This window comes from Cygnus olor, chromosome Z (genome assembly GCF_009769625.2).
Source record: "Cygnus olor isolate bCygOlo1 chromosome Z, bCygOlo1.pri.v2, whole genome shotgun sequence".
NCBI lineage: Eukaryota > Metazoa > Chordata > Aves > Anseriformes > Anatidae > Cygnus > Cygnus olor.
Window position 1 is genome coordinate 4,314,898 of NC_049198.1, and position 25,716 is coordinate 4,340,613.

General features: G+C 41.3%; 1 protein-coding gene across 6 annotated transcripts in view; it reads right to left on the bottom strand.

The window, feature by feature from the left end:
- SETBP1 (SET binding protein 1) overlaps positions 1–25,716 on the bottom strand; it is a 257,775-nt gene that overhangs the window by 4,180 nt on the left and 227,879 nt on the right. For all 6 annotated transcript variants that reach the window (XM_040540143.1, XM_040540138.1, XM_040540142.1 and 3 more), the window contains one exon: positions 4,952–5,119. In XM_040540143.1, coding sequence (XP_040396077.1) covers positions 4,952–5,119 — 168 coding nt within the window. The remainder of the gene's footprint in view (positions 1–4,951; positions 5,120–25,716) is intronic.

The following is a 25,716-nucleotide window of genomic DNA, read 5'->3' on the forward strand; positions in this document are numbered from 1 at the left end:
AGTAAAGAATAAAACATCCCACTAAATTAACCTCAGCCCACATCTACTTGCAAACTTAATTTACACCTGACTGTCAAGCAGTCATTTGGGTTTTTAATCTTTGAAGTTTCCAGAGTGGCCAAGATTTTGAGAAAGGTTCATTTGGGGGTTATCATTCCCTTCATGGTTAACAGGGCAATCTTCTAGCAGTAGTTTAAAGTTGCTGTTGTAGCATTTTCTGTAGATAACCAGGAGCTGTCAAGTGGCAGAATCTTCCCTTGCTCACTATGACAGATTCAGCATACAAACATCACTTACTGTCCTCCCCTCTTGGACAACATAAATTATTGGCTCTTATACCACCATGTTGCTTGGATTCAGCAAAGAGCTTGCATAAACAAACCCAGGTTACAATGCAAGAAGTAGGAGTGAGTCATAAACAAAACACAGACATATGCTCTCTTATAAATAAAGACCTGAATGGCCAACTTCCCAAAGTCTGGTTTTCATTAATTACAAAACAAAATACATTTTCCATATGTAACCCACTCCCCACACCAAAAAGAAAAATAAAACCCACTTACAGTTTGTGATTCACAAAGGACAAAAGAAAAGAGAAATGCACTCATTTTGGTAGCAAAGAAAAAGAGAAAGGAAAGGAAATGTCCAAACTACTAGGGAAAAATCTAATTAATTGCACAAAATTCCTCTCAAGTAGGTCACCCCTAAAAAGGGTGGATATAAGAGTCCTAAGTGCAAGTGGCTGTGAGCGAGCTCCTTCTCTGTCATATGATCAAACAAATTAGATCCCTGCTACAAAAAAACATTACTCTGTGGCTTCACTGATGACCAACATATAAAGTCCCAATATTTCTAGTCCTAAGCATTCAACTCTCTTGGGTTCCTCCCAGATCCTGATAGTTGCTTCAAGTAAGAGGATTTAAGAAATCACACATTTTGCACAGCCTTTATATTCGCTTTCCACATTTTGCCTTTTATCACTACTGCCAGGGCCCATTTTCAAGACTTCTTGAAAACTCTCATGTTCAAGATGTTTTTTGTTTGTTTGTTTGTTTGTGTTTTTTTTTTCTCCCAGAAAGTAAAGTTGAAATTTTTCAGTTGGTGATGAAAATCTTGCAGATGGGAATTTTAGTGAAAATATAGGAAAAATTGCAAAGTCCATGGTGAAATCTGGAGATTTGGCATTACTCTCATCTTTAATTGGAAAGACAGCTAGCCAAAGGGCAGGAAGTTAATTTGAAAAGAAGAATCTGAAAGATTTTATGTCTCTACTGAGATCTATTAGTATCTGTTATTTTGCTATCTAGTATTAACACCCCGTTGCAGTCAATGGAGATCTGCTCCGTACAGTCAGTAGAGAATGTATCCCTACTCTTCTGTTTCTAAAATGGGAGTTTAATGCCATTTGAGATGACCATGGGCATCCTTCTGATCCCCGGATACTGAATAAGTAGGGTGCAGGTGTCTTGTTGGTTGTGCCAGCCCTGATGGGTGTTGTAGTCACCCGACACATCCAGGACACCCAGGATTAGAGAATGGAACGGAGCTCGATGGCAGGGACTGAGTGGAGCAAATGCAGGCATCTGCTTTCTGCCTACTTCTCTGAAATCAACTAATACACAGTTATGGATAGATAGCTACTCTTATATGTAAATCTGTGAGCTGGAACACTAAATGTCTTCCTTCATGTTGTTGAGATAACTTTCTTGCTAGCCTAAAACTTTGCAAGCTGACAGAGCCTTTCCTTTTGGACTGAAACTCATTCTCTCTCAATTAAAAAAAAAATGTTGTTCTGTGCTGGCTTACTGTAGTAGTTTTTCTTTCATAAATGCTTTGGGGTGTTTATGACTTTCCCAGGAAGCTTGTTAGAAACTACTAATAATGCTTTTGCTTTTCTTCCTAGCAAGCTGCTGAACTCGCATGCTTTAGAAATATTTAAATTGTGTTATATATATATATATATATATAATATATATATATATATATATATATATTATATATATATATATAATTTTATATAGTCTGCCAATAGTCAGAATACACGTCTTGAATAAGTAATATCCTTTCAAGTCAGGCTTTTTAAAGGTGCTATTAGGAAACACAATATTATTTTGACTGTTGAGAGTCAGGGACATCTGATTCTACATTTGGAGAAGGGAGGCTATGTGGAAAGGAGTCTGATGGGTCTGCAGGGGGAAGATTTGATGAGGTGTGCATATGACAAAATATCAGGGAGATATGCCAAAATAAACCACTATTGAAGTGAGAGCCATTAGGTGTTATCAACTCATCTGGAAGCTCTTGGTGAGCAATCTTTGATATAAAATATTTTGCTATGTTGCCATGTGATATACTGCTCTGCTGAAAACCAAAGCTAAGTACTAATCTTTTCCATTTTATCCAGACAGACCTCTGCCCAACCCTGGACCCAAGTTGGTCTGCATTGTTTTTAGGCTTTGTTGTTCTCCTCCTGCACATATTTTACTCTTTGCACATGGAAACTTTGCTCTGGGAGGAAGACTTTCCCCTATCTCTGTCTGGTGAAATTCATCTTAAAAGAGATGAAAAGGAGGTTGGGAGTAGTAACTGTGTCTGTAGTGTCTGTATATGGCATAGGAAGATGGGAATATGCCTCTGAAGAGATGATACAACACGATGGCAACCTTCAGGTGATGGAGTACAAGGAAGAGGACTTTGCTGCCTGGGCATAGTTATCTCCCTTCACCTCCCCAGGCTGCAGGGCCATGTGCTGCCTCTGCGAAGCCCTGAAGCTATTTGGCACAGTCTAGCTCAAAGTGATCAGAAGCTAGAAATACTTGATACGAAAAGCTGACAGAAGAAGAAAAGCCCCCTGAATTTTCTCTCACTCCATGGGAAGGACCCGTTACAGAGGAAATCCTTCTTTCAGAGAGATTGCTAGAGCACGATAGGAGATAGAAGCAGTTTGGTCACCCAAGACACAGAAAATTCAGATAAGCACCAGCATTTCTGGACTTCTGTCTGAAAATGGATGTCTGAGGCTTTCCACGTGCTGTCAGAGACAGGCACTCTGCAGTGTCCCCTGCAAACACTGCGTCTCAAATGCAGGCTATAAAAACAAACTGCAAACTTACATGCTGCTGCTGCACATTGCTGCTGCTTTCTGTCCAATCAAACTTTTGTACTTTTCCTCCATTCCTTCCCTACTCTCCAGAAACAAACAACCTACCTAGCTGCACCAAAAAAGCAAGCAGCAGTGTTTGCATTAAAAACATGACAAAACAAAACAACAAGAACAACAAAAAACTTTGCACATTTAAAATAAGGCACACAGAGGCCCTGTATTTCTCCCCTCCCCGTGGTATGCAGATGCAGTGAGGCTGTATCTCATAGGCAGAGACAAATCAAAATGGCCAAGCTGGGACGTCACAGAGGATTGATATAGCTGGAAATAACTTCTGAGGTAATAAGAGAAATCTCTGCCAAAAATATATGTTTCCAAAGGTAGTTTAAAGGAAGCTGAACAACCCACTCCACCACAGTGGTGTTGAACAAGGATATATCAGATGTCTTGGAAATTCTCCATTGCTCCTCTGACTTTATTCTGCACGGCTTTGGTATGTCTGCAGCACTAAAGATCAATCTTACTGCCTGTCATTCTCCATCCCTTCAGAGTTGCTTGAGGCCACTTGCAAGAACATGGCACAGAGAAGACTGTTTGCTCAACAGCTGGGCTCAGTTTGTTGACTTCATTCGAATGGAGGAATTTTCAAAGAGCTCTCCATTAATTACAGGAAACCCGTAGCACTGTCCTGTTTTCCCATTAACACATTTTCTTTCAGTTTTCACTAAATTATTTCAACATCTGGGCTACAGATAAACCAACAATTTAATTAGACTTCTGAAAACGGAAAGAATGAACTAGGCAGTCAAGCATACACTTTCATCTTGAAACTGATCATAATATATTTGTGTGCTTTCATTCTCTATTGCATTAAAAATCTATCCTTAGTTTATATATAGGAAAGTATTAAAGGCTTAACAGAGACTCTTGATTTTTTTTACATAAAAATTTATCTTTATAGAGGCCACTTTACAGCATGGTTCCCTGTTTTTCACTATTTATTCAGGAAACTAGAGGAAAATCAAAAAGAGCGCACTGAAACAGCACCTTCAATTGCATAATTAGATATGCTATCATTCCATAACTGAAAGATACAAATATCTTTTTGTGAATGTGGAATCAGAGGTTTGACAACACTAAGAAACTCCTAATGCCTGCATGTAGGGTAATGTACCGTGGGCTCCCCATTCACTGGAAATTAAGACACAATGCAAGATTAACTTCTCTATGCATGCCCCCCAAAAGGCATGATGATGACTGAATGCCTTGGCTCAATTCTTGACTGTATAAAGCTATCACCTTCCAATCTGATTCCAAATAGAAGCACAAAATATAAGTTGATTGAAAAACATGCTACTACTGCTTATTTATTCCCATATATTTTAAATCACTGTTCATTGCCCCAGACAATTTCATGTTTGCAAGACAGAATATTATGCTAAAATCACTGAAGTATGCAGAAAGAAATCTCAGCTGCTCCCTAGCTATTCACTGTGTATTCAGCATGTTCATACTACAGGGGTGGGTACATTCAAATAAATGAACAACAGGGCTGAGAAAGCAACCCAAGAGCCTTGCTTCAGAGTCTCCTGCTAGACCATACTGGCTGGTGTTACTTGTATCCTCACTATTGCACAAGTGGCACTATGTGAATAAAAGAGATGTGATATGCCAAGATATGATAATGATAAGAAAGTGTTAGAAAAAATTACAGCCTGATTATCACGTCAGATATGCGTATTTGCAACTACTGCTCAAATCAAGAAGAGCACTACGAGCACATAGTGTTCAGTGCAGGAAGGAAGAAGGTGGAGAAGAAATTGAGGGGATGGAGAGAAACAACTTTACCTGCTTCAGATGTTGCTGATGATGAAGGTAGGAGAGATAATACTGGAGTTGGCATTGCAACACTGTCAACAGCTGCTGGTTTCCTTCTGGTCATCATGTTACAGGCAGAACTTTCCATTTTACTGTGAACTGAAGTCTGGTCTGCTTTTAAGTGGGGTCCTACAATTCCTGGGGAAGGAAACAAGATTTGGATGAATATTGATGAAGTAATCAGACTGGGGAATATCTGGAGATGAGCACTCAGCTGCTGTCTTTGCTACCCCGATATATTTTCATATTTCCCTGCATGTGCCTGGTTTCAACACCTAATATGGTCTTGATACTAACAAGGATCAAGACTTTTATTAATTTCTAATACTTTTGCTTCAGGAGGTGCTATCGGTGATCTCTATAAACGCTGGGAAACCATAATAATAATTCTACATTGTTACTCTTTCTTCTGCGAGAAAATACACACACTTATACATGTTTAAAGACAGACATCTCTTCTGCAATGACTTGACTCAGTGTGTGTTTTGTCTGAGTAAGGAGCAGGCATCAGTAACAGCTTCAGCATATAATTTCCTGTCTAAAGAACATTACAGTTTTACATAGTTTTAGGAATCCCCTTACTAATAAAAATCTACCTTACAACTCATCAAAGAGGTGGGAGTTTAAAAAAAAAAAAAAAAAAAAGAGCCCTTTGTCATACATTTTTCTACCAACAGATTCTGTGATGGCATCAAAGTTATTCACACAGGGATTACAAAACGGAATAAATGAATGGTACAAATATAACAAAGAGATCAAATGTTCCAAGAAATAAAAACTATGCAAGAAAGGCTGGTAGATTCTTCCCTTTGCAATGCTTCTCAAGCTCTCTTACAACTTGAACCTTTTTTTTTTTTTTTTTTCTTTCTTGTAAATGTGTCAAATTTAAACTACTGGTTTTGAAATATTACATATATTGCATATTAGATATCTTCCTGACTAATACATCTGAATGTATATCCACCCATTTATATATAATATTTGTGTGAGTTTGTGTGTGTTTATACATATTGTATTTACATCTGTAAGTATATGAAAAAAAAAGAAAAAAAGAAAAAGAAAAAAGAAGAAATTTATCAAGTGGGAAGTCAACTAAAATGTCTTAGTCAGTTTCTTTACAGTAGAAGTGAGAGTTTTTGCTGATTTTAGAAAATTCCTAGCAGTTGCTGTTTTATAAAAATGCAGTAATTCTGCTCTCATGAGACTGGAGCAAAAGTCTGGTAGGACAAGGAGCTGGTGTTGTGCCTCTGCTAACTCATGAAAACCTCTCCCAGTCTCTGCAATGCTGGACTTCAACACATTCAGGACAGACACTCATTTTTCAAAGGGAGTCCTTCTTAAATCACTTATTTTTCCAAATCTCAGCCTGTACATGGACTACAGGGAAAATAAATTAGATTTTGGCAATTAAATGACATGACAATTCATAATGTCACAGAAGAGCTGAGGCTCAAAGGGGCCTCTAGAGATCATCTGATCGAATCCCCTTCTTAAGCAGGCTCAGCTAGAGCAGTTTGTCCAGGACCATGTCCAGTCAGATTTTGAATATCTCCAAGAATAGAGACTCCACAACCTCTTTGGGCAAAGATACAAGCAACACCAAGTTGATCAGGCATGAGTTTTGCTCCATAAATCTAAATTGACTATTCCTGGTCACCTTCTGGTATCCTTCATATGCTTGGAAATGGTTTCCAGGATTATTTGTTGCAACTGCTTCCCAGGGATCAAGATGAGGCTGACCAGCCTGTAGCTCACTGGATCTTTTTTCTTGTACTTATTGGAGTGACACTTGATTTCTTCCAGTCCTCAGGATCCTCTCCTGATTACCACCATGTTTCAAAAACAATTGAGAGTACTCTCACAATGACACTGACCAGATTCCTGAGCACCTTTGGGCATATCCTGTCAGGTCCCATGGACTTACGTATGTCCAGTCTTTTTAACTGTTCCTTAACTTGATCCTCCTCCACTGGGAGTAGGATTTCTTTCCTCACAAGTCTCAGGGGCCTGGGATTCCTTAAGTTTGCTCTTACCAAGGTGACCAAGAAGACCAAGGTGAAGAAGACATTGAGTACCTTGGTCTTTTTCATGTCCTCTGCCACCAGTGTCCCCATTTCATTCAGCTCTGTTCCCACATTTTCCCTAGTCTTCTTTTTTTCTGTTGATATACCTGCAGAAACATTTTGTGTTGTGCTTCTGCACTCACTAGATTAAACTCCACATAGGCTTTGGCTTTCATGAGCCCATCCCTGCATACTCAGAGATTTTCTCTATATTCTTCCAGATCACCTGTTCCTGTTTTACCTTTTTATTTTGCTTCCTTTTCAATTCTGACATTAGTCAGTAGCTCCTTGCTCATTCATGCAAGTCTCTTGACACCTTTGCTTGATTTGATGTTCATTGTTGTGGATAATTCTTGAGTTTGGAGGAGGTGATTCTTGAAATTCGGCCAGCTCTCCTGGATCTCAATTTTCTCCATGGCCATATCCCATGATTTGATAAGATTTCTCCAAGAAGATTGTGATCCTCCCTTTTGCCTTGTTCCTTCTCTCACACTGAGGTGAACATAAGATTTCTCCCTATCTAAGAAAAGCCTCATCTCCTTTCTGATCAGGTGGTCTATGGCAAGCACTCACTGCAACCTTGCCCGCATTTGTCTGATCATGAATCCTGACCCATAAGCGCTCAATTGGTTCATCACACATCCTTAGGCATTGCTCCATGCCTTGCTGCTGCTTTCTTACATCACCCTGCAACCTCTTCTTGACAGCTTGGTCCACCACTTCCTCACTCGATTGTGGGTCACATCTCTTTTCCCCATCATTTCTAGTTTAAAGCACTCCTCACCAGCTTGGCCAGGCTGTTGGAAAATATGATTTTACTCCATTTACTCAGGTGGACCTCTTGTCTCCCTAGTGGTTCTCTAACCTTGAGGAGGGGCCTATGGTCATGGAAAAGCAAATCCCTGTTTCCAACATCAGCTGCACAACAAATTTCTGACATGCAGGATTTGTCCAGTCTTCTTCAAACACTTCCATCTCACTTGCAGGATTGAGAAGAAAACAGTCTGCAACCCCATGGCCTTGATCACAGCCCCCAGAGACACTTAGCCATGCCTGACATGCTCCTGTACTCCACAACAGTACTGCTGGTGCCCATGTGGAAGAGCAGCAGTATTATCAGTCCAAAGGCTGGACAAGCCTTGGATATCTCTCCACAGTGTCCCTGATCCAAGCTCCAGGCAAAGAGAAAACCTCCCTGGATAGCAGATCAGGTCAGAAGACTGGTGCCTTCATCCATTGCAGCAGGTGGCAACTGCTGCTCTCCTCGGTTGCACCTGGATAGCATCTGGTAGAGCTCCTCATAGAGATCCCAGAAGTCACCTAATGACCTTGGAAGAAGGTCTCAGAAGATCAAGAAGATCTCGAATCAGAGCCCAGAAATCTGCCTGTCCAATGTGCTGTGTCTGTTGGCTGCCTCTGCTGGCTGCACCCAGCCTTGCCAGGCACCAGCTAACATTTCCCTGCATTTGCAGTCGGAGCTGCTATGAGTGTCCCTACCTTTGCCCTTACATGTGAAATGAGAAATATCAGGAAACCTACAGGTGGTCCCAGAAACTGTGGAAGAAACCTCCGTCAGACTCAGACTCAGAAGCAGTACACTGGTGAGGGGAGGCTGAGAGATGAGGGCCTACAGAGTGGGCAAGTCTGGGAGAGGAGTCTAGACGAAAAACCTGCAGACTTAATGCAGCAGAATGGGTCCGAAAGCAGAAATAGTCAGGACGGAGAGAGAATCACAGTCAGAGGTCATGGCTTGGTAGAGATACACTGAGGAGTTTTTGCATATTAAGCCACACATTCTTCCAGAGCCGTGAATCGAGTATTAAGCATCTCAAATTGTATCAATTCAACTTCAATCTCTCTGCTCAGCTTCTCTATTGCAAATGAGAACAATAATATACCCCTCATCTCAAGAGCAGCGCTGCGAAAATAAAATTATCAACATTCATGAAACATTCATCTATTCATAGCAAGGCTTAGAAATGTGGAATAAATGAGACATGAGGTCACAGACTGAATAACGAGAGGAAAATCAAACTACCAAATAGCTGTTCATTAGGTGAGTGCCATACACTGAATAAAGTAATGTCCCATAGAAAAACCAAGGTATTTGACCAGGTAATTATACCTGTGGGATCCCAGGACTATGGAGCTGTGCATATGCAAAACTAAGGTTTTGCCACTCCATAGTGCTTGAGTTTGAGGCTTAACATTATTTTTTCATGAATGTAGTCTGTGGGCAAGAAATGTGCATATGTGGATGTATGTATCAATACACATACACATATATGCATGTGCATATGGTACATAATAATGCTAACAACCTAATAAATTCAACATCTGGTTCTAATTAAACTGAAGGGCCTATATAAAGAGACGTATGAAAACATGCAGCTGTAACCTGTTGACCTCTATTGATAAAAAAAAAAAAAAGTCTCTGTGAAGCTGTGCTTCAACATATCAAGGGACAGTCATTCATTTTTCAAAGGTAATCCCTCACAAACCACTTATCCTCTCAAATCTCTACCTGCACACAGTGTTTGCATTAGGGACCTTGATTTATGGATTCCCACTCCTTGGATGGAGAGGCCGACTTCCTGTTGCCGTGGTTACTTGGATCTTGGTTCAAGGTTAAACTACTCCCAAATCAAAATCAGTGGCAGGCACAGCATCTAACAGCCAGGTTATTGACTACCCTAGGATGCTTAAAGGTCAAAGACCAAAGTGCTGTTTACTGCCTTTGGGGTGAGTCAATATTTTCAATATTTTTATTCTGTTTCTTCTGAAGAAGAGGTTGCTGCTCAATTACCACCTATCTGGGTTTAGCAAGGTCATACAAATCACCGAGGAAAATCCCCCCTCTACAGAAGAGATACAAATGTAATGAATTACTTCAAAGTCTACGTGGCCCAATTGCAGCTCATCACTGGTGAATCATGGTCTCAGCCATCTGTCTTTTGTTTTATGCACTTGGTTTCTTTAGCCTGTAGCACTCACCTCACTGAAATTCACCTCCAAATTCAGGAACAGGAATAATTTATGGATTTGTAACAACCAATAAGGAAGAATCGGGTTTCTTTCACAGATACCAAAACGCAAACTGAGAATCGGAGGCACCATTGGAAAGCCATGGAGTTTCTCACAAGGCTATGATTCATGCTGCAGCACGGGAGGTCTTTCCCTCAAGCAGACCAACCCACTGATGTGGCATCATCACCTTTCACTGGACTATTTCTTCCCATTTGAGAAGCCCTGTTTTGGAGGCCTGGCTATGAGATCCTCCCCAGTTCAAACTATATTTGAATCAAGAGAAAATAAATCTTCCATAACACCGTCATGTGTGTCTGGGGGAGGGGGTGGGGTGGGAGGTGGTGCGGCTCAGTTTCAAATTCACCTCCCTGCCCATGATTCCAGGGATTTTTATTCTTTGCTGCTCCAGAGAGAGGGCAAGCGATGTGCATGGGTGGTCTGATTCAGACCTTATTTGCCACCTTTCTGTTGATCTTTGTGCACTTCCTCCAATTTAGAGCCTGCTTCACCCCTGAAAGACTCATATCTTAACTCTCCTGAGTCCGGCTGATATCACATACAACAGTGCATGTACATGCAAGTGGGCAATGGGCAGGCAAAGCAGGGAGCAAAGCTATCATTATTTATTAAATGAGAAAGGGCAAAGGGAAAGGACAGCTTCAAAAGCAAGGACAGACGTACACGAAGGAGATTATCAAGAACCTAACACAATAATGGCATGATTATAAATAAATAATAATGATGATCATAAATAAAAGGGTGGACCAGGAGTAGCACTACTCTAGTTCAAGACAGGCTGGCAGAAAGGCTGTGTATGAGGCAAAACAATACTGATGTAAAATGGGCCGTGTTCTTAAAGATTTATGGGTCCCCTGATATTGTGGATAAAAAAACTGGCATTCTTCATTCACTGGCTAAGCAACTTATGAGCTCTGGCTGATAATTAATACATTAATTTTAAAGGCCTACTCATTATTGTTGTTATTAAGTACTTACATTGCAAGTAATGTGGTCTAGCTCCATTGTGCTATGCTCTATACAAATGGATTAACTAACCATCCTTGCTTTACTGTTAGATCATGCTCACTCTGCTTATTGCATTCATCTGTTTTCTCTCATCTTCTACTTATATGGAAAGGTTCTTGGCCAATGTCCACCTTTTCTTCTTTTATTTGTGTGCAGAACCTAGTACAATGCGCAGCCAGGCTGGAACTCTAAATGCCAGTTCAAAAGAGATAATAAATATTAATTTGCCATTGCAAAACAGAGAAAATCAGCTGATAAAATTGATCTCTGTGTAGCTTCTGCTAAGGAAGATTTTTCTTTAGAGAGTTCCTTGCATTGGATTTTACACTCCCCACAGATTTCTGGAAATCCAGGGCTGTATTTAAATTGTTTATACATCTGACCACTGTTATCGGAAAACTCTTAAAATTTTTCTCCCGGTCTCTTTGCACGATGTAGATACACAGTGCAGTTTTACAGGAATGCACATCTAAACAGTAAGTTAGTCATGTTATTTGATAACTGCCCAGTTTTGAATAAAGAACCAGAAGAAGCCTTGTATATGGCTGCATCTTTTCTGAAGGCTAATTTTAAATAAATCAGTCAAAAGTTTGGTATTGCATCATATTCCAGAAGGGAGAACTGAATTACTATGTGATAAATGTAGTTAAGGAAAATAATTATTCTTCTTAAAGTAATATTATTACCTTTCTAACTTATGGAATTCATTTTCCTGGCTTCTATTTGACGTGTATTATCATTTAAAAATAACTGTACTTTCAATGTACAGCACTGCTTTATGGCTTCGGGTCCTTTTATCTTCCTTCTTTTTCCACCACCACATTAAAAACTTCAAATTCCACCTCTTCAATGAAGGATTTTCTACTCTACAGGATGTGTTCCCCTAAATAAAACTGAGTGCCTGTAGAATGAAAAAAAAATTACTCTCATTGCCAACAGGCAAAAATTTAAGACACGGAGACTGCCTTATTTCATTCCAGCTATTTTCTTACTTCTTTGTTACTATTATTATTATTTTTTTTAAATCAGGATATCTTTAGAGAAAGAGAGAGAGAGAGACTGAGAAAGCCATCATTAGATAGATCTTCCGATCTTTATCTGCAGTAGCACAGTCAGAAGAGCTAATGCTATGATGATAGCTTTGAAATCTCTTAGGAATTGGATAAAGAGAAGCGATAGTGATGAACTCCCAGCTAATAAACAGAGAGTGCTTATTTCTGCAGAATGATCAATTTCCAGATGTCCTGAGGCTTGTCTGATACAGTTGATTTACTCATTCTCCCTCACTTCACTAATAAAGCTCAAGTCCAACATCAGATTAGAGAAGAGCCAGATTTTTTAAAGGGGCAGGAGGAGGGCTGGCATTGTGGCACGCAAATGCTGGGAGACACACTAATCTCCTCTGCCTCCTCCCATAACCACCAAGCTGTCTTAAACAGCTGCCTTCCTCTGCTGAAATGATACACTTTATCCACTTTGGGTTAGTACAGTAATACAGACAATTAATTTGTTATCTTGTTAGTGGAAATTTAATGCAATGATCTAAAAGAACTCTTACATATTGTGATAAACTTTAGTGCCTCTAGGGCGCTTCTCTTCCATAGGACTCATTTCACATCCCATCCATTATGTAAATGAGATGTGGAAATAGTTTAGTTCCCCTAATGTATCTGTACACTGATGGATTGCACAAAGTCAGCCCTACTGAAACTAATGAGGTTAAATGCATCTTGCCATTCCTTTCTACTTGGGTGGATCTCTGTGCCTGAGTTCAAGAGGCACGGTGCAAGCCTTCCTCTTCACTTCTTTAGGAAGATAATCATGTTTGCTGCCAGGGTGCATAGTGGCAACTGCTGTCTACCTGAAGCCTCTCAAGGCGTCCCTTAAGAAAGCTGAGCAGCTGCTAATATTATATGCAGCTGTGGGTTTGTCTGTAGAGGCTTCAACTCATCTTCCAGGTTTGGGAGTTGGGTTGGGTGCCAGGACTACAGGTAGCTGCAATGGCATTCAAAGTTTGAAAAAGATGTAGCTGTTGGCATTAGTCATTCAAGAACTAAACCCAACAAGGAAAGGCTAAGAAAGCCTGATTTTGCTCATCATCAGGATGAGTCACAAATCCCCTTTGCCCCTCCAGCTAAGAGGATGATCAGCTGTAATTTGATTTAAAAGGCCAACCTCCCACCTGTTTCAAACTTACATGAGGCTTCCTAGGAGACAGAGTCTTGAGCATTGCCTGTTTGTTTGTTTGTTTTTTTGTTTGTTTTGTTTTTTTCCCCTCCCATACTGGTGCGAAAAAGACTCACAAATCCTCCATCTCATTCCCTTCCATCCTCCTCTGCAGGTCGCCATCAGAAAAACAGAGCCATCCAGAGTTGGCAGACTGCAGAACAAAGGATGTACAGCCTTGGTCATGGAAGATGAAGCGAAGTACACTTGCATGTTCAGTCCATCACGGACTGAAAGATGAAAATGGTTTAAATGCAGATGGTGGAAGTAGTTCTGATGCCAAGAGAGTACAGGACAGCGACCCAAGGGGGCTGTGAGTGTGCTCATGCTTGGTCTCCTCCAGGCCCTCTGCATGCCCTTCCCAGCAGCCCAGTCTTTCAGCAGGGTGGGACTGGGGGCTGAAAATTTGTCATGTCATGAAGGGATAAACACGTGACAAAGATGTGACATGAGGATTTCCAACAGAACTTGGGGCAGGTGACAGCAATCAATAAATTTAATGAGAGAAAAAGCCAAGGGAAAAAAAAAAGAAAAGGCTAATTCAGAGTCAGAGGCTCCAGGATCCCAGCCCTTGAGGACATGGGTTTAAGCAACAGGGGCTTGTGCATGGGTTCAGAGTCAAAGCTTTTCCTGTCCAGAGCCTGAAACTTTAGGTTGAGCAAAAAGTCCCAGTTTACAGTTGTTGGAGGCAGACAGAATCAAGGGAGGCAGAGACCACTAGTGCTGAAGAGATGAAATTTGCTGTGAAATATCTCAGTGGATGAATCATTGAATACACAGTGATGAAGAACTAACTTCTCTTGTAGAGAGGGAAGGACAAAAATTAGAATCTTTGAAAGAAGTGAAGTGGAAAAAAAAGCGTTTGAGGAAGTACAGGAGGCTGGGGTGGAAGAGAGAGCTAAAGGGCTGGTTTTTAAGGCGTGAAAAACCATTAGGTATTCTAAGGGACTGAAATAAAATAATAATAATAATAAAAAGACAAACAAAAAATGAAGGTAGGAGCAAGAACCTGCTTAGAGATGAGTAGTCAAACTGAAATGAACTGTCATAGAGGATGAGGATATGCTCACTGGGGAGGAAGGAAACAGGAGATAGGATTTCTTTCTCAAGAACACAGCTGAGGAAAGACAGCTGGGGGAATTTCAGTCTGTAAGTAATGAGAAAAGTCAAGGGTGGTGTTTTGAGTTGTTGTTTTTCTTAACAACAGGGACGATCATTTTTAAATGTGGCAGATAGAGTTGATATCCCCTAGGCAAATGGAGTTGGGAGCAGTTTGTATTTATCACAGATTAAATGGGACAGTGACAGCTTTGGTAGGAGAGTGCTGGCATGAAGCATGGGCAGAAGAGTCAAGTTGCTGGTGGGGGGAGGATGAATGAGGCACCAGGACCGTGCTGGTGTAATGATGGAGTCATTTTTCAGGCACATCTAGTGTAGAAAAGGTGATGAATGCAATGAGAAGTTAGCAAAATAATTAGCAAAAATCTTTCAGAACAAATTCAACTAGGATACCTCCACTGAGAAAAAAGAGCGCAACGTTCCTCCAGAAATGGGCTTAGGTTACCCTGCATATGGATGGCATAAAAGGCAATTTCTGGATAATGCAAAAACTTAGCTGATAATTTTCCTTTGTTTTGTCGTATTAGCATTATAATGATTTAAGTAGTTCTGTGGTGATGTCTGTGTGGAAAATTCCAGGGGTGTTGCTGTAACCCAACTGCCCGTACCATTGCACAAAAGGAAAACAAAAGAACCAGCTGAGCATCTCCACCATCCAACTTAGTCCAGAAATATATAAAACGTTCTTTGGAGCGGTCCCTACCTTTCTAGTCACCATGGTCGCTATCAAAGGCAGCTATGTTGTGGTGGTAGGCACAGGTGGGACGAGGATGGGCTGAAACGTTTTCCCTCAAGTCAGGCATGAAGCTGATAAGGGAATCCAAGACTCCTGACATCTCAGTTAGCACTGGGCAGCCTGGTCATTTCATTTTTCTTCTTTAGCTCTAATAAGCTATGCCCTGCTTCATACAATGAGAAATGCTCAGAGCATGCCATGCATTTGAAGTAAAATCTCAGCACTTAATGGAGCTCCCCGTATACCCTACAATCTAGGAAACTGTAATGGAGGAGGGTTTTTATTTTGAGAAGGTTTTGTGCTGGCTTTGTTTTAATATCTGAGTCCATTTATCCCACTTTAATGCTGATTTATCACTAAAATGAGTGCTTGCTTTATCAGCACCAGAGATGAAAAATAATATACACTGGGAGCACATACATCGTTCTCCTTCTCTCTCCCTTTCTGTATTTCAGATCAATAGATATGGAGTATTTTTTTTTACCTTTCATTCTGAAAACCACAGTAATTGACTGCAATATGAAAACTGAAATCTATTTAAATAGGTGCAGAGGTAAGATCATAAGTGTTATTGCCAATTAACCTCAGTGACAAAAGTTTAATAATTAGCTAGCATTATGGTATATAGTTCTTTAATTGTTGCTGTATTCTAATGTCATTCTGGAAAAAAAATGATTTAATGGAGTACAATGTTCAGATTTATTTTAATAGTTCAGGGTTGCTGTAACTGGACCAAAAACAACCTAGAACTTAGGATTTTTCCTGAAGTTCATCATTTCTTTTGTATCCTACTAAAAAGTTCAGGGATAACTGTTGACCTAGGACAAATTTTAGTGTAAAACCTTTGAATTTTACAGTTTTTTCAAAGGAAAATTCTGATAAGAAATACTTTATTGAGAGTGGTTTTCATTAAAATTCTTGCTGAAGACTGCTTCCTTGAGCAGTGTAAGAAGGATGGCAGAGTGACCACATGTAATAAGGTCAGAGACTGCCTCCATGGAGTGTATAGACACAAGAAGGGATCTGACTGATGAAGAAGAGGTTAAAGAGGTGAAGAGTGCAAAGTGGAATGAAATAGGGAAACAAATGGAAATAGGAGACAAAGAATAGATTGGAAAGAAGCTGGAGGAGGGAAATCACTTATTACAGACGTGTGAAAAGCAGACTGACAAGAACCAGCGTAAAGAGCATACTGGGAAAACCCTAAATGCTTTTAACCACTGACATTTGGAGTTATGCTATCAACTCGAATGCTGCACATCTATATGGAAACCACTCCAAATTTCCTGAGTGCTCTTCTGCATAATATTGGTATAAGCTTGTCTTCAGTTTTCACATTTCATAGTGCCTAAACAAGATGTTTTAGGTTCTTTCCCAATGAACTTCCCTCTTGATGAACACATATGCTTATATTACAGCATCAGTCAGACCAAATACCAGGTGTAGAAGACCAGACCAGGTATATCAGGGTGGGAATACATTCCATTTAAGCATCTAGAAAACTCTGAGAGATCATCATGATGGAGCAAAGATCATACAAGCCAAGTGTTTTTTAATTATGATCCCTTTGCTGGGGTGGCAGAATTTTACTATCACAACGGAAAGATTTAACAGTGGCAGAACCTGCTGAAATTCTGAACCTGACTGAGGTATTTGTCAAGCCATTGTATGATAGAAAAAAAAATATCTTCAGGAAACTGAGAAGCACAGGCTCTCCAAATGAAAATGCTTGAAATGAAGTTGATAGCATACTTTATGTGCTCAGCACTCCATGTCCCAGTAGGGATTTACCTAAGGATAGGTCCTAGTTTCAAACAATTGTTTGCAACATCTGGCCTTGCAAGTTTTGCAGAAAAACTAAGAGGAAGAAATCAAAAGGGATTTTATTTACCAGTTTGGGCATGAAAAGCCACTTAAGGTGCCCTTGTTTTCCCCTGCTGGGACAACTGTCCAGTAAGACTGCTCTATCACATCCAATATTTTGAGTTTTGCCTAAAAAAACAAATCTTTGGATTTTTAGTTGTGCCCTCCTGATGTTCTTTATTAATATATGAGAAGAGAATGGGTTCATCTCATCTAACTTTAGGTGGCCACAGTCCAGGTTTCTACATGAGAGCTTTGTCCTAGCTCCTGTTACAGGCAACAGGGATCAAATCAATAGTCAAAAGAGTGGAGGGGGTGATTCATCTGAAAAAGTAGGAGTCTTCTCTATTTCAAGACAAATTACTCTCCAGGCTCCACTGTCTAAACTTTCACCGACTATAATGAAAGTGGAGACGCCTAACTCACATAGCTATCTTCTGCTGTAGACACACAGATCTCCGTGAGAGGATGCATCCCCCCAAAAACTCCAGGGCCAAATGTCAGCCTCTCAGGTTTAAATTCCTCCTGCTCAAAAGGAGAGGTTCAAATATGGATGGTGCATCCCTGGGCCACGAGTGTAAGCTCTATACCGGCACCTGGTTGTATTTGAAATGACCTGAGGTATTTGAAACATCCAAGGGTGGCTGGCAGATATGATAAAGGGCTTCAGGCAAGACCTCTGCCCTTCTGCAAGAGCAGCTGGAGGCCAGGCAGGATATCCAAGGCATCTCAAATGACAGTTGACAACTACATGTGGGCAAATGAATTGAGCTCTGTGCCTTCATCTTTGCTTGTCCCAAAGGCTCTTGTGGGTAGGGAAATATCTCATCATTGCAAATATCCCCTTGTCACCAATGAAGGGGCAGCACAAACATGCCCTGTCAACTCCTTCCTGAATGGGAAGTAACATGGCTGCAATGCAAGGCATCAAAGTATATATGCTATAAATTTAAAAAAAATAGAAATTTCCCTTGTTTCATTAGGATGGATTTGTTACCCAGTGAGAAAACCAGATTTTTTTTTTTTGTTTGTTTGTTTTCTGTACCATTACAAGGATCTTTTGCTTGACATAGCAAAGAAGAGATTATGGTTTTTGTTTGTTTGTTTGTTTGTTTTTGTAAACAGAACATTAAAAAAAATCCAACAACCCTGCAGTTCAAAGTTACAGGTGAGAGAAAACCATGGGAACTTACAGGACACAGCTCTGTTATTGCTTGCACATACAGAAGGAATCAATGAAATAAATATAGCCTACCCAGTAGATACAAGTAAAAGCCACCCCAAGTGCATAATTCGCTTCATCTGTGTCTGAAGGTAGCTCATAGCAAAGAGGGCAAAATGTCTCAGACTGATTAGACAACTAACTAAGCTTAACATTTCCTCTCCCTTCTTGTTTATCTATTCCTCATTGTTCATTTTAGTGATGCGAAAAGGCTCTGGAAGCCAAACTGTCGAGATGGCTTATAGACATGTATCACTTAAATCCAGCTCAACTGGATGGAGGCTTTAGCTCTCAATAAAGCCTCTAAAGTCTGCCTAAATTATAGTTAGGTCTTAAGCTGGGCTTCTCCACAGGAATTTCGCTCCTCCCCACAAACAAAAGAGCCATTTCATCTAGAGATGTGAATCCTCATAGATGTGAAAAAAATTCAAAATGCCAATGATGCATCAGTAAAATATCACCATCGATGAAGATTAACTGTTTCAATAAAGGAAAAAAATGTTTAGCAACTGCTGGGCATTTCCAGGGATTGCTGTGCTATTTCTGTATACCTCTGCGTCTGTTTCTCATTCCAGGAGCTAAAAAAAAAAAAAAAAAGTCTTCTGTTTTTTTAAATGATCTGGAACCACTTGGCATGTGACTTCTGAAGTGTTTAGCACAGTCTTACAAAAACATCATGAAAATTTATCAGCCTAGGCCCCAAATCTACTTGCCTGCCTTGTATCATCAGTCATCATGCTAATGAAAATACTAATGACATTTCAATTGCGTTTCAAGAGAAATGAGCTGCTTCAGCTGAACAGGAATTAGAAAAAAATTAAATTTTTGCATGAAGAGTATATCACTCTCCCTTTTTATTATTAAGAATTAGATGAAGGACTTGGCTTCATCGAAGTCTGGGGTCCCACCGTAGGAGTCACGGTACACATAAAAAGTGGGAAACAGGCCACATCGCTAACCAGAGAAAGGTGTCCAAGCTTTCCTTCCCTGGTCTCCAACCCAATTCCCTATGGCAGCCACCTCCTGAGGGTTATTGCTAGGATGAGTGCAAGCAGAGCACCTTCTCTGGGGCAGGGGGGCTGGAGAAACAAGGATGTTCAGCTCCCCAGGTGGGACCACATAGCCTTGTATTGCCAGGAAGGAGATGGAGAGACCCCCGGCAGATGAAGGTGTCAGTAGGTGGTGCTGATGCCCAAGGGGTGCAAGCCCTGATTTCACTGCAGCGATGTACCTGGACTGCGTGAAGTATCCTTTCCACTCCTGCAGCTCACATTTTGCCTGCAGATCACACAAATTCATCACACGTACTTTACAAACTTCGCTTGCATCAGTACTAAAAAGTTCCCCACCCCAAAATCACGATGTAATGTTTTCACAGCACTGACAAAGGTGGATTTGCCTTTTCCCTAGGGAAGAGCAACCCATTTTGCCTTTCACTGTGACAAAGGGGGACAATTTGCACATAGAGTGAAACTCCAGCCCTCATCCCATCACACAACTTTACAACACCAAAAAATTCCCCACAATCATTCCACACTTTGCCAATGTTCACCTCAAGTTTTTCTTGTTAACATCTCCCAGTTGCTGTCTTTATCTTGATCCATGAAGTTTTTTCATGTTATTTCCTCTCCCTGTTGAGGAATGGGAGTAAGTGAACAGCTGAGTGCACATCCAGCAGCCAGCCAAGGTCAGCCCACCACAGTGGGAGAAAGGTAGGGGTGCCCTTTGTAGGGTCTCATGATGGATGCACGTGGATGCCACGGTCTCACAAAGGAGAGGCTGTGGCAAAAGGTTATGGCTGCTGTGGGACAGTGAGGAGGGGGACTTGTGGCCAGACATGGCCCCTGCCCTGTGGTTTGGGAAAGCTGCCTGCATGGGTGGGTGAACTGACTTTGACAACCCAGGGGGTGCTTGCCAGGTCTGATCCTAAGCCATATCTCCAGGCAAATACTTCACATTTTGGAAATTTTGGAATCTTTTGAGAAAAAAAAAAAAAAATCATGACGCAATGCCTTTCCTACAAACAAAACAAAACCCTGAAAAACCACAACAATTCCCATGTTCCAATCTGCTCTGCCATGAAACCAGAACAAATAGGCTGCAACACATTTTTAAGAGTTGATTATAAAACACCCCATCAGAACACAAACATCCCACATCGACAAAGTAATCTCTGTGGATCTCAGTGGGCCTGACCCGCTGCTGCCCTCTTCCTTGTATAGTCATGAATACAAATGCAAGGTGAATGCCGGCTGCCTTCTGATCTGGTGACATTTTACACCCATGTTACTGATGTCAACAACTGCATGAGGCAGCAGAGAATCAAACTCAGGATAACTACTTGCAAAAAATAGAAGAGCAGGCTGAAGGCATGTTTCCAAGGAGTTTAGGTATTTCAGAGCTGAAGCTTACAAGGCTAAGTCAATCCCTTCCGCACTCCCACATTTACTTAGGGAAAAGCTTTGTACTTACCGTTGCACTATAATTCATCGCTGGAACACATGCTGCCCTATCTCAACATGAGAGCTGTTCTCCCTGCCTGCAATCTCACTTTGTGAGTGTTAAATCAGTGCACAGAAATACTTCCCCTGCAAAACTCTTCAGAAAAGTTCGGAGACCAAAGCCCGCAACTTTTGTCTCCCATTTGCAAACAGAGAAAATTATGATTTGTGGCTTGTTCTGTTCATATGGTCCTTTCTCTTTTAAGCAAACAAACAAATAAACAGCAAATGGCCTATTCCCACCTGGCATTAGTGCAATGGTATGTTTGAGACTTTAAAAACGTAAAAGTCAAACCATTCAAAATGATGGGTCCCGTAGCAAATGTAACATCATCCCAGGGGTACATACATAGTGTATGGTATTGCTGCACATGGTATTAACTTTTATGCCTTTTTCTATATGTGCAATGTGGCTCATTTATAGTTGCTCTGGGAACCACTATGTTTACATAAATTTTAATTTCCTGTCTTTTGTTTGTTCTCTTTATCATCTTTCTAAAACAAAATTTTCCTTGTGAATTTTAGTACTCAACCAATTATCCACAGATGGAGGCGAAGGAGAAATGACATCGCCTGATTTTTCCATGTGGCCCTGGCAATATGCCTCCATGTCAGTTTGGACCCATTAAACACCGTGGAGCTCCAGCAGTGGCACTGTTTCTACTAGAGCGGGATTCTTCCCATGGGTCAAGGTGATTTTGTCCTGTTGTCACCTGGGACCTGTCCAAAACCTTCTTGTTCATTTGACATGGACCATATTTACCATATCACAACTCATTTTCCGGTTTTTGTTTTCCTCTTAAGTGCATGTAGCTTGTGAACTGAATGAATCTGGTGCCCGGCTTCATAGAACCCCACCTGAGTTATATGTCTCCAGATTTGGGTGCGAAAGCCCTTTGCTACCTGCTCTGACAACTTAAACAAGGTGTTTACAATTGCTGGAAATGTATCTTTTGTTCAAGCTTGTAAAACTAGTGCCTTAATTGGCAGAGATCTGACCGTACCTTGTTATGAAACATTACTGTAAAAGATTGAAACCTTAGAGATGCCAGCTGCACAGAAAAAGAAAGAAACAAACAAACAGAGAACAACAAAAAAACAATGGTCCAGCTACAGATTAATGCAGTGATCTTCATGAACAGTTAATTAAAATTCAGTGTTGACAGGACCAAGGCTTGCTACTATTTTTTAGGGAAACAAAGAGTAACAGATAAAGCCAAATTATAATAGGTCGGTGCAGCAAATCCAAGAAAAATATGGCAGTTCTCGGCAGCTGTGATAGGAATCCTTTCTCTTCTTGAATAATAAAGGCTTTGCTAATTTTAACCAGAGTCGAATCTGAAAAACCTGCAGTCGCGTGTGACTCAGAGAGCCCCAAGGGAATGGGAGGTGGGGGGAGATATGTGTGTGTGTATGTCTGTGTGTATAATCTAACAGTGCCCAGAGCTTTTGCGATCCTGGACCACTTCAATCGCACAGGCCAGATTCATTAAAAACCCTGGCTACATTCCAGCAGTTAAAATTGAAGCAGCATATTTATTGCATTTTGCTCAAATAAATCTGAAAATGTGTGAATCATATCCCTTGGAGAGATGGGGAGAAGAAGCAAACAATCTCCGGCTCAGGCTCGGGAGCCGGGTATGAGGAAGAACAAAGATGCAGGAGGGCCATCGTCGCAGGGAGCTGCAGGATGCTGGTCGAGTCGGAAGTTTGGGGAGGCTCCGCCGCCATTTTCTAGCCTGGCCTCCGATCCTCTGTTTAGTTTTCTCCGTTTTATTTACACCCGTGCACACACACACACATGCATATATTTTAAAGAGCTTCTTAGCTTATGCAACTCCACTCTGCGGTTCTCTGCGGTTTTCCAGATGCTGTTCCTGATGCTGGCACCTCACCCCAATTGCAGCTGCGTTCAGCTGGGATTCGATTACAGCCTGTCTTGCAAAGGCAGATTGGTTTTTCAAAGATAACATATTTTGGGGAGGGATTTTATTTTTTTTTCCTCCCCAAAAGCCGTTTTTATTATGAAAGGAGAAGCACGACTTGCAGCTTGATCTTGCCAGGTGCTGAATGCCTCCAGACAGGTCCCCAGCACCCTCAGTATTGTTTTACTTCAGCCCATTTTAGCATACAGCGCCCTGCAGGGGTAGATTCTGCCAGATTAAAGTGCTGGCAGAGCAGGATCCAAGCCTGCTGTTCCCCGGGGAAAACTTTCTATCACAAACGGCACATTGATAACCGGTTTTCTCATGACTGATTTCACAAACTGTAATCAGCTTAAAACTGGCAAACCTAATTATTGATATTTTTTTTGGCCATTCCTCCCCCATGCCCTGAAAGTACTGGGAAAGAAGGGTAGAGAGGCATTATTACTAATATTTCTCCAAGGTATTCTCTGCACCATGGCCCTTCCTCTTCCTGAGGAAGCTCTCCCAAGGTGATGCTGTGCAGGTAGGAGCCCACGGCTTGGCTGGGTGGGATGCAGGAGGTGAAAGGGGGGTCGCTGCTGATCCCTGGCTGATCAGGGTGCCTGCAATATGAGCAAGGCAGCTGGGGAGGGACATATTTGCAGACTGCAACAGACTCAGAGAAACAGGCTTTGGGATTAAGAGCTGAGTCTGGGAGCACAAGGGCTGTAGGAAACCTGGATGACAGGTTTTAAGCCTCCAGTCCTTGTTTTCCCTTAACCACATTTTCCTATTCATTTATCGGTTGCACTAATGAACCCCAATTAGCAATGTTATTGCTTCCATCCAGCTTTGGATGGGGCTCAAAGAGGCTGAACACAGGATGCAGACACTGTTGCTTCTTGAGAAATCAAACAGAACGAAGCCAGACATCACCTATTTCTGGTATAAGGCAACAAAATTAGCAGCCTGACTTTTGGGGATGTCAGTTGCCATGGTGTCTGGTGAAATCTTCAGGAGCAAATGACAGGAGGGACCTTGACATCCCAGGGAATAAAAAGTGGAGTTTTGGTGACTGAAAGCATGCAGTCCCTTCGGCAAGTGTTGCTCTACACGCTCCTGCCCCAGCTTCCCTTATCCGTAATAGGAGCAGAACACCTTATCTCAGCTATGGGGCTGGCAAAAGCATTAAGTAATATGCAGGTGAAAAAAACCTGCTCATTGTAAAGAAACAGTGTTTATTAAATGAAAGCATGCTGAGGCCATTTGCTCTTTTTGGATCAGACAGGGAGACAATAATAGCCTTGTTTATTAATCATGTACAGTTCTAGTTTTCCTCAGTCCTTCTATAGGTGATTTATCTGCATGCCATCAAATCCAGCTGCCCTTTACAGAGACCTACTGAAGCCCGCTAGTTGAAGGGGAAGCAACGCAAAGGAAGACGTCCACGTAGCCTATGTAGTGCAAGGAACAGCCATTAATAATTATTTTAATGACCTGATCCTCAACTACCCTGAGTAAGTCGTAGTGCAAAGCTATTTACTGTTACTGTACCAGGCACCTGACTTAGGTACTCAACAGACCCTGGTGAGCCTGTACCTATCTCTCCATTGCCTATATCTATGTATCTCTGCCTACTCATTGCTGATTACCTAGCAAAGTGCTGAAAGTGCCTGGGTTGTTGCATGGCTTTTGGAATCAGAAAATCCACCTGGTCATTTTTGTTTTGTAAAAATAATATTAACCAAAAGAGAAAAAAAAAGAAAAAAACCCAACCCCAAACCAAAAAAACAAAACACAGGAAACAAGTCCCTGCTTGTGTTAATGGTGAGGAATTTAGGGTAGGTAAGGAAACCTTGTCTAAATATTGGCCCATCTGACTTCTGGAATGTGTTTAATAAAGACATTTTTCATGATGGCACAGTCCAATGTCCACTAAAGCCATGACTGGATTTCTATTGACTGCAGTGTGCTTTGGATTGGGCCTTAAATGAATAAAATAAAATAAACATCTATATTGTCAGCTTGCTGCAAGTAAATTTAGTTGAAAAGTTTCCACTAAATGGAGAGTTGTGAAGCTAACTCCTCAGGCGTGACATCAAAGATTTGGCAGAAGAAACGTATTTATTAAGGCTAAGCAGGACTTCAGCGAGCACCATTTAAAAATAAAAGCAAGGGTCTCAAAACGCAGTGCCAGCTCTCTGCTAATTCGCTCCTCCCTCATCACATATATTGTCCTTTAAGGAAAAAAAAAATCTCACAGACCACTTGTGTGGCATGTTAGTTGCTGTCTGCAAATAGAAACAGGCATGTTGCAGGCCTCCAAAAAATGCCGTTTGTAACTGTAAGGCCAACTGACCCTCAACTGCAGTGGCACTTTGTGACCCCCACATGCAAACAATCCCCTATTGATTCCCCAGCCTCCAGCTTGAAACACACTTTGTTTTCAAGAGGCTTCCAGTTGCAGGCAAGACACTGTCATTGCTAATTCTCCCTGCCCCGAGGCTGCTCGGTATTTCTGCTGCTCGCTTGAAGTGTTATCAAAATAACGACGGCTTGCAAAGCAGAATTGTTGAATGTTAGTTTTTCACTGTTTTAGAGTAGAGGCAGTGAACTCATAGTTGTACAAATGGGCTTTTATAGCCACCCTCTTCTCATGTCTGCCAGAAGGAATATTGAGGAATATGAAATGGGGAACATACAGCACCAGGAGGAGGCATGGAGCAGACCAGCCACCAAAGCCATGTTTCCCAGGGCAAATTTCAGTGAATCAAAGGCCATTGAGGAAAGCTGCTTAAGCCCTCTGTATCTTCTGTAAGCCCATTACTGTATGTGCGCCACAAACAAATCCGCTTTACGAACTATGGGAAGACAAGGAGGGACCCTAAAGATCACGACTTGAAAAGAAATAAGGAAACACTCTCAAACCATATCTCAGATCTTTGTTAGGTCAGCAACAATTTGCATTTCCCTTGCTCATTTCAAAGACCTTTGCAGTGGCTACAGACGCTCAGGTGCCTCTGGTACAGCACTGAAGCATGGCCC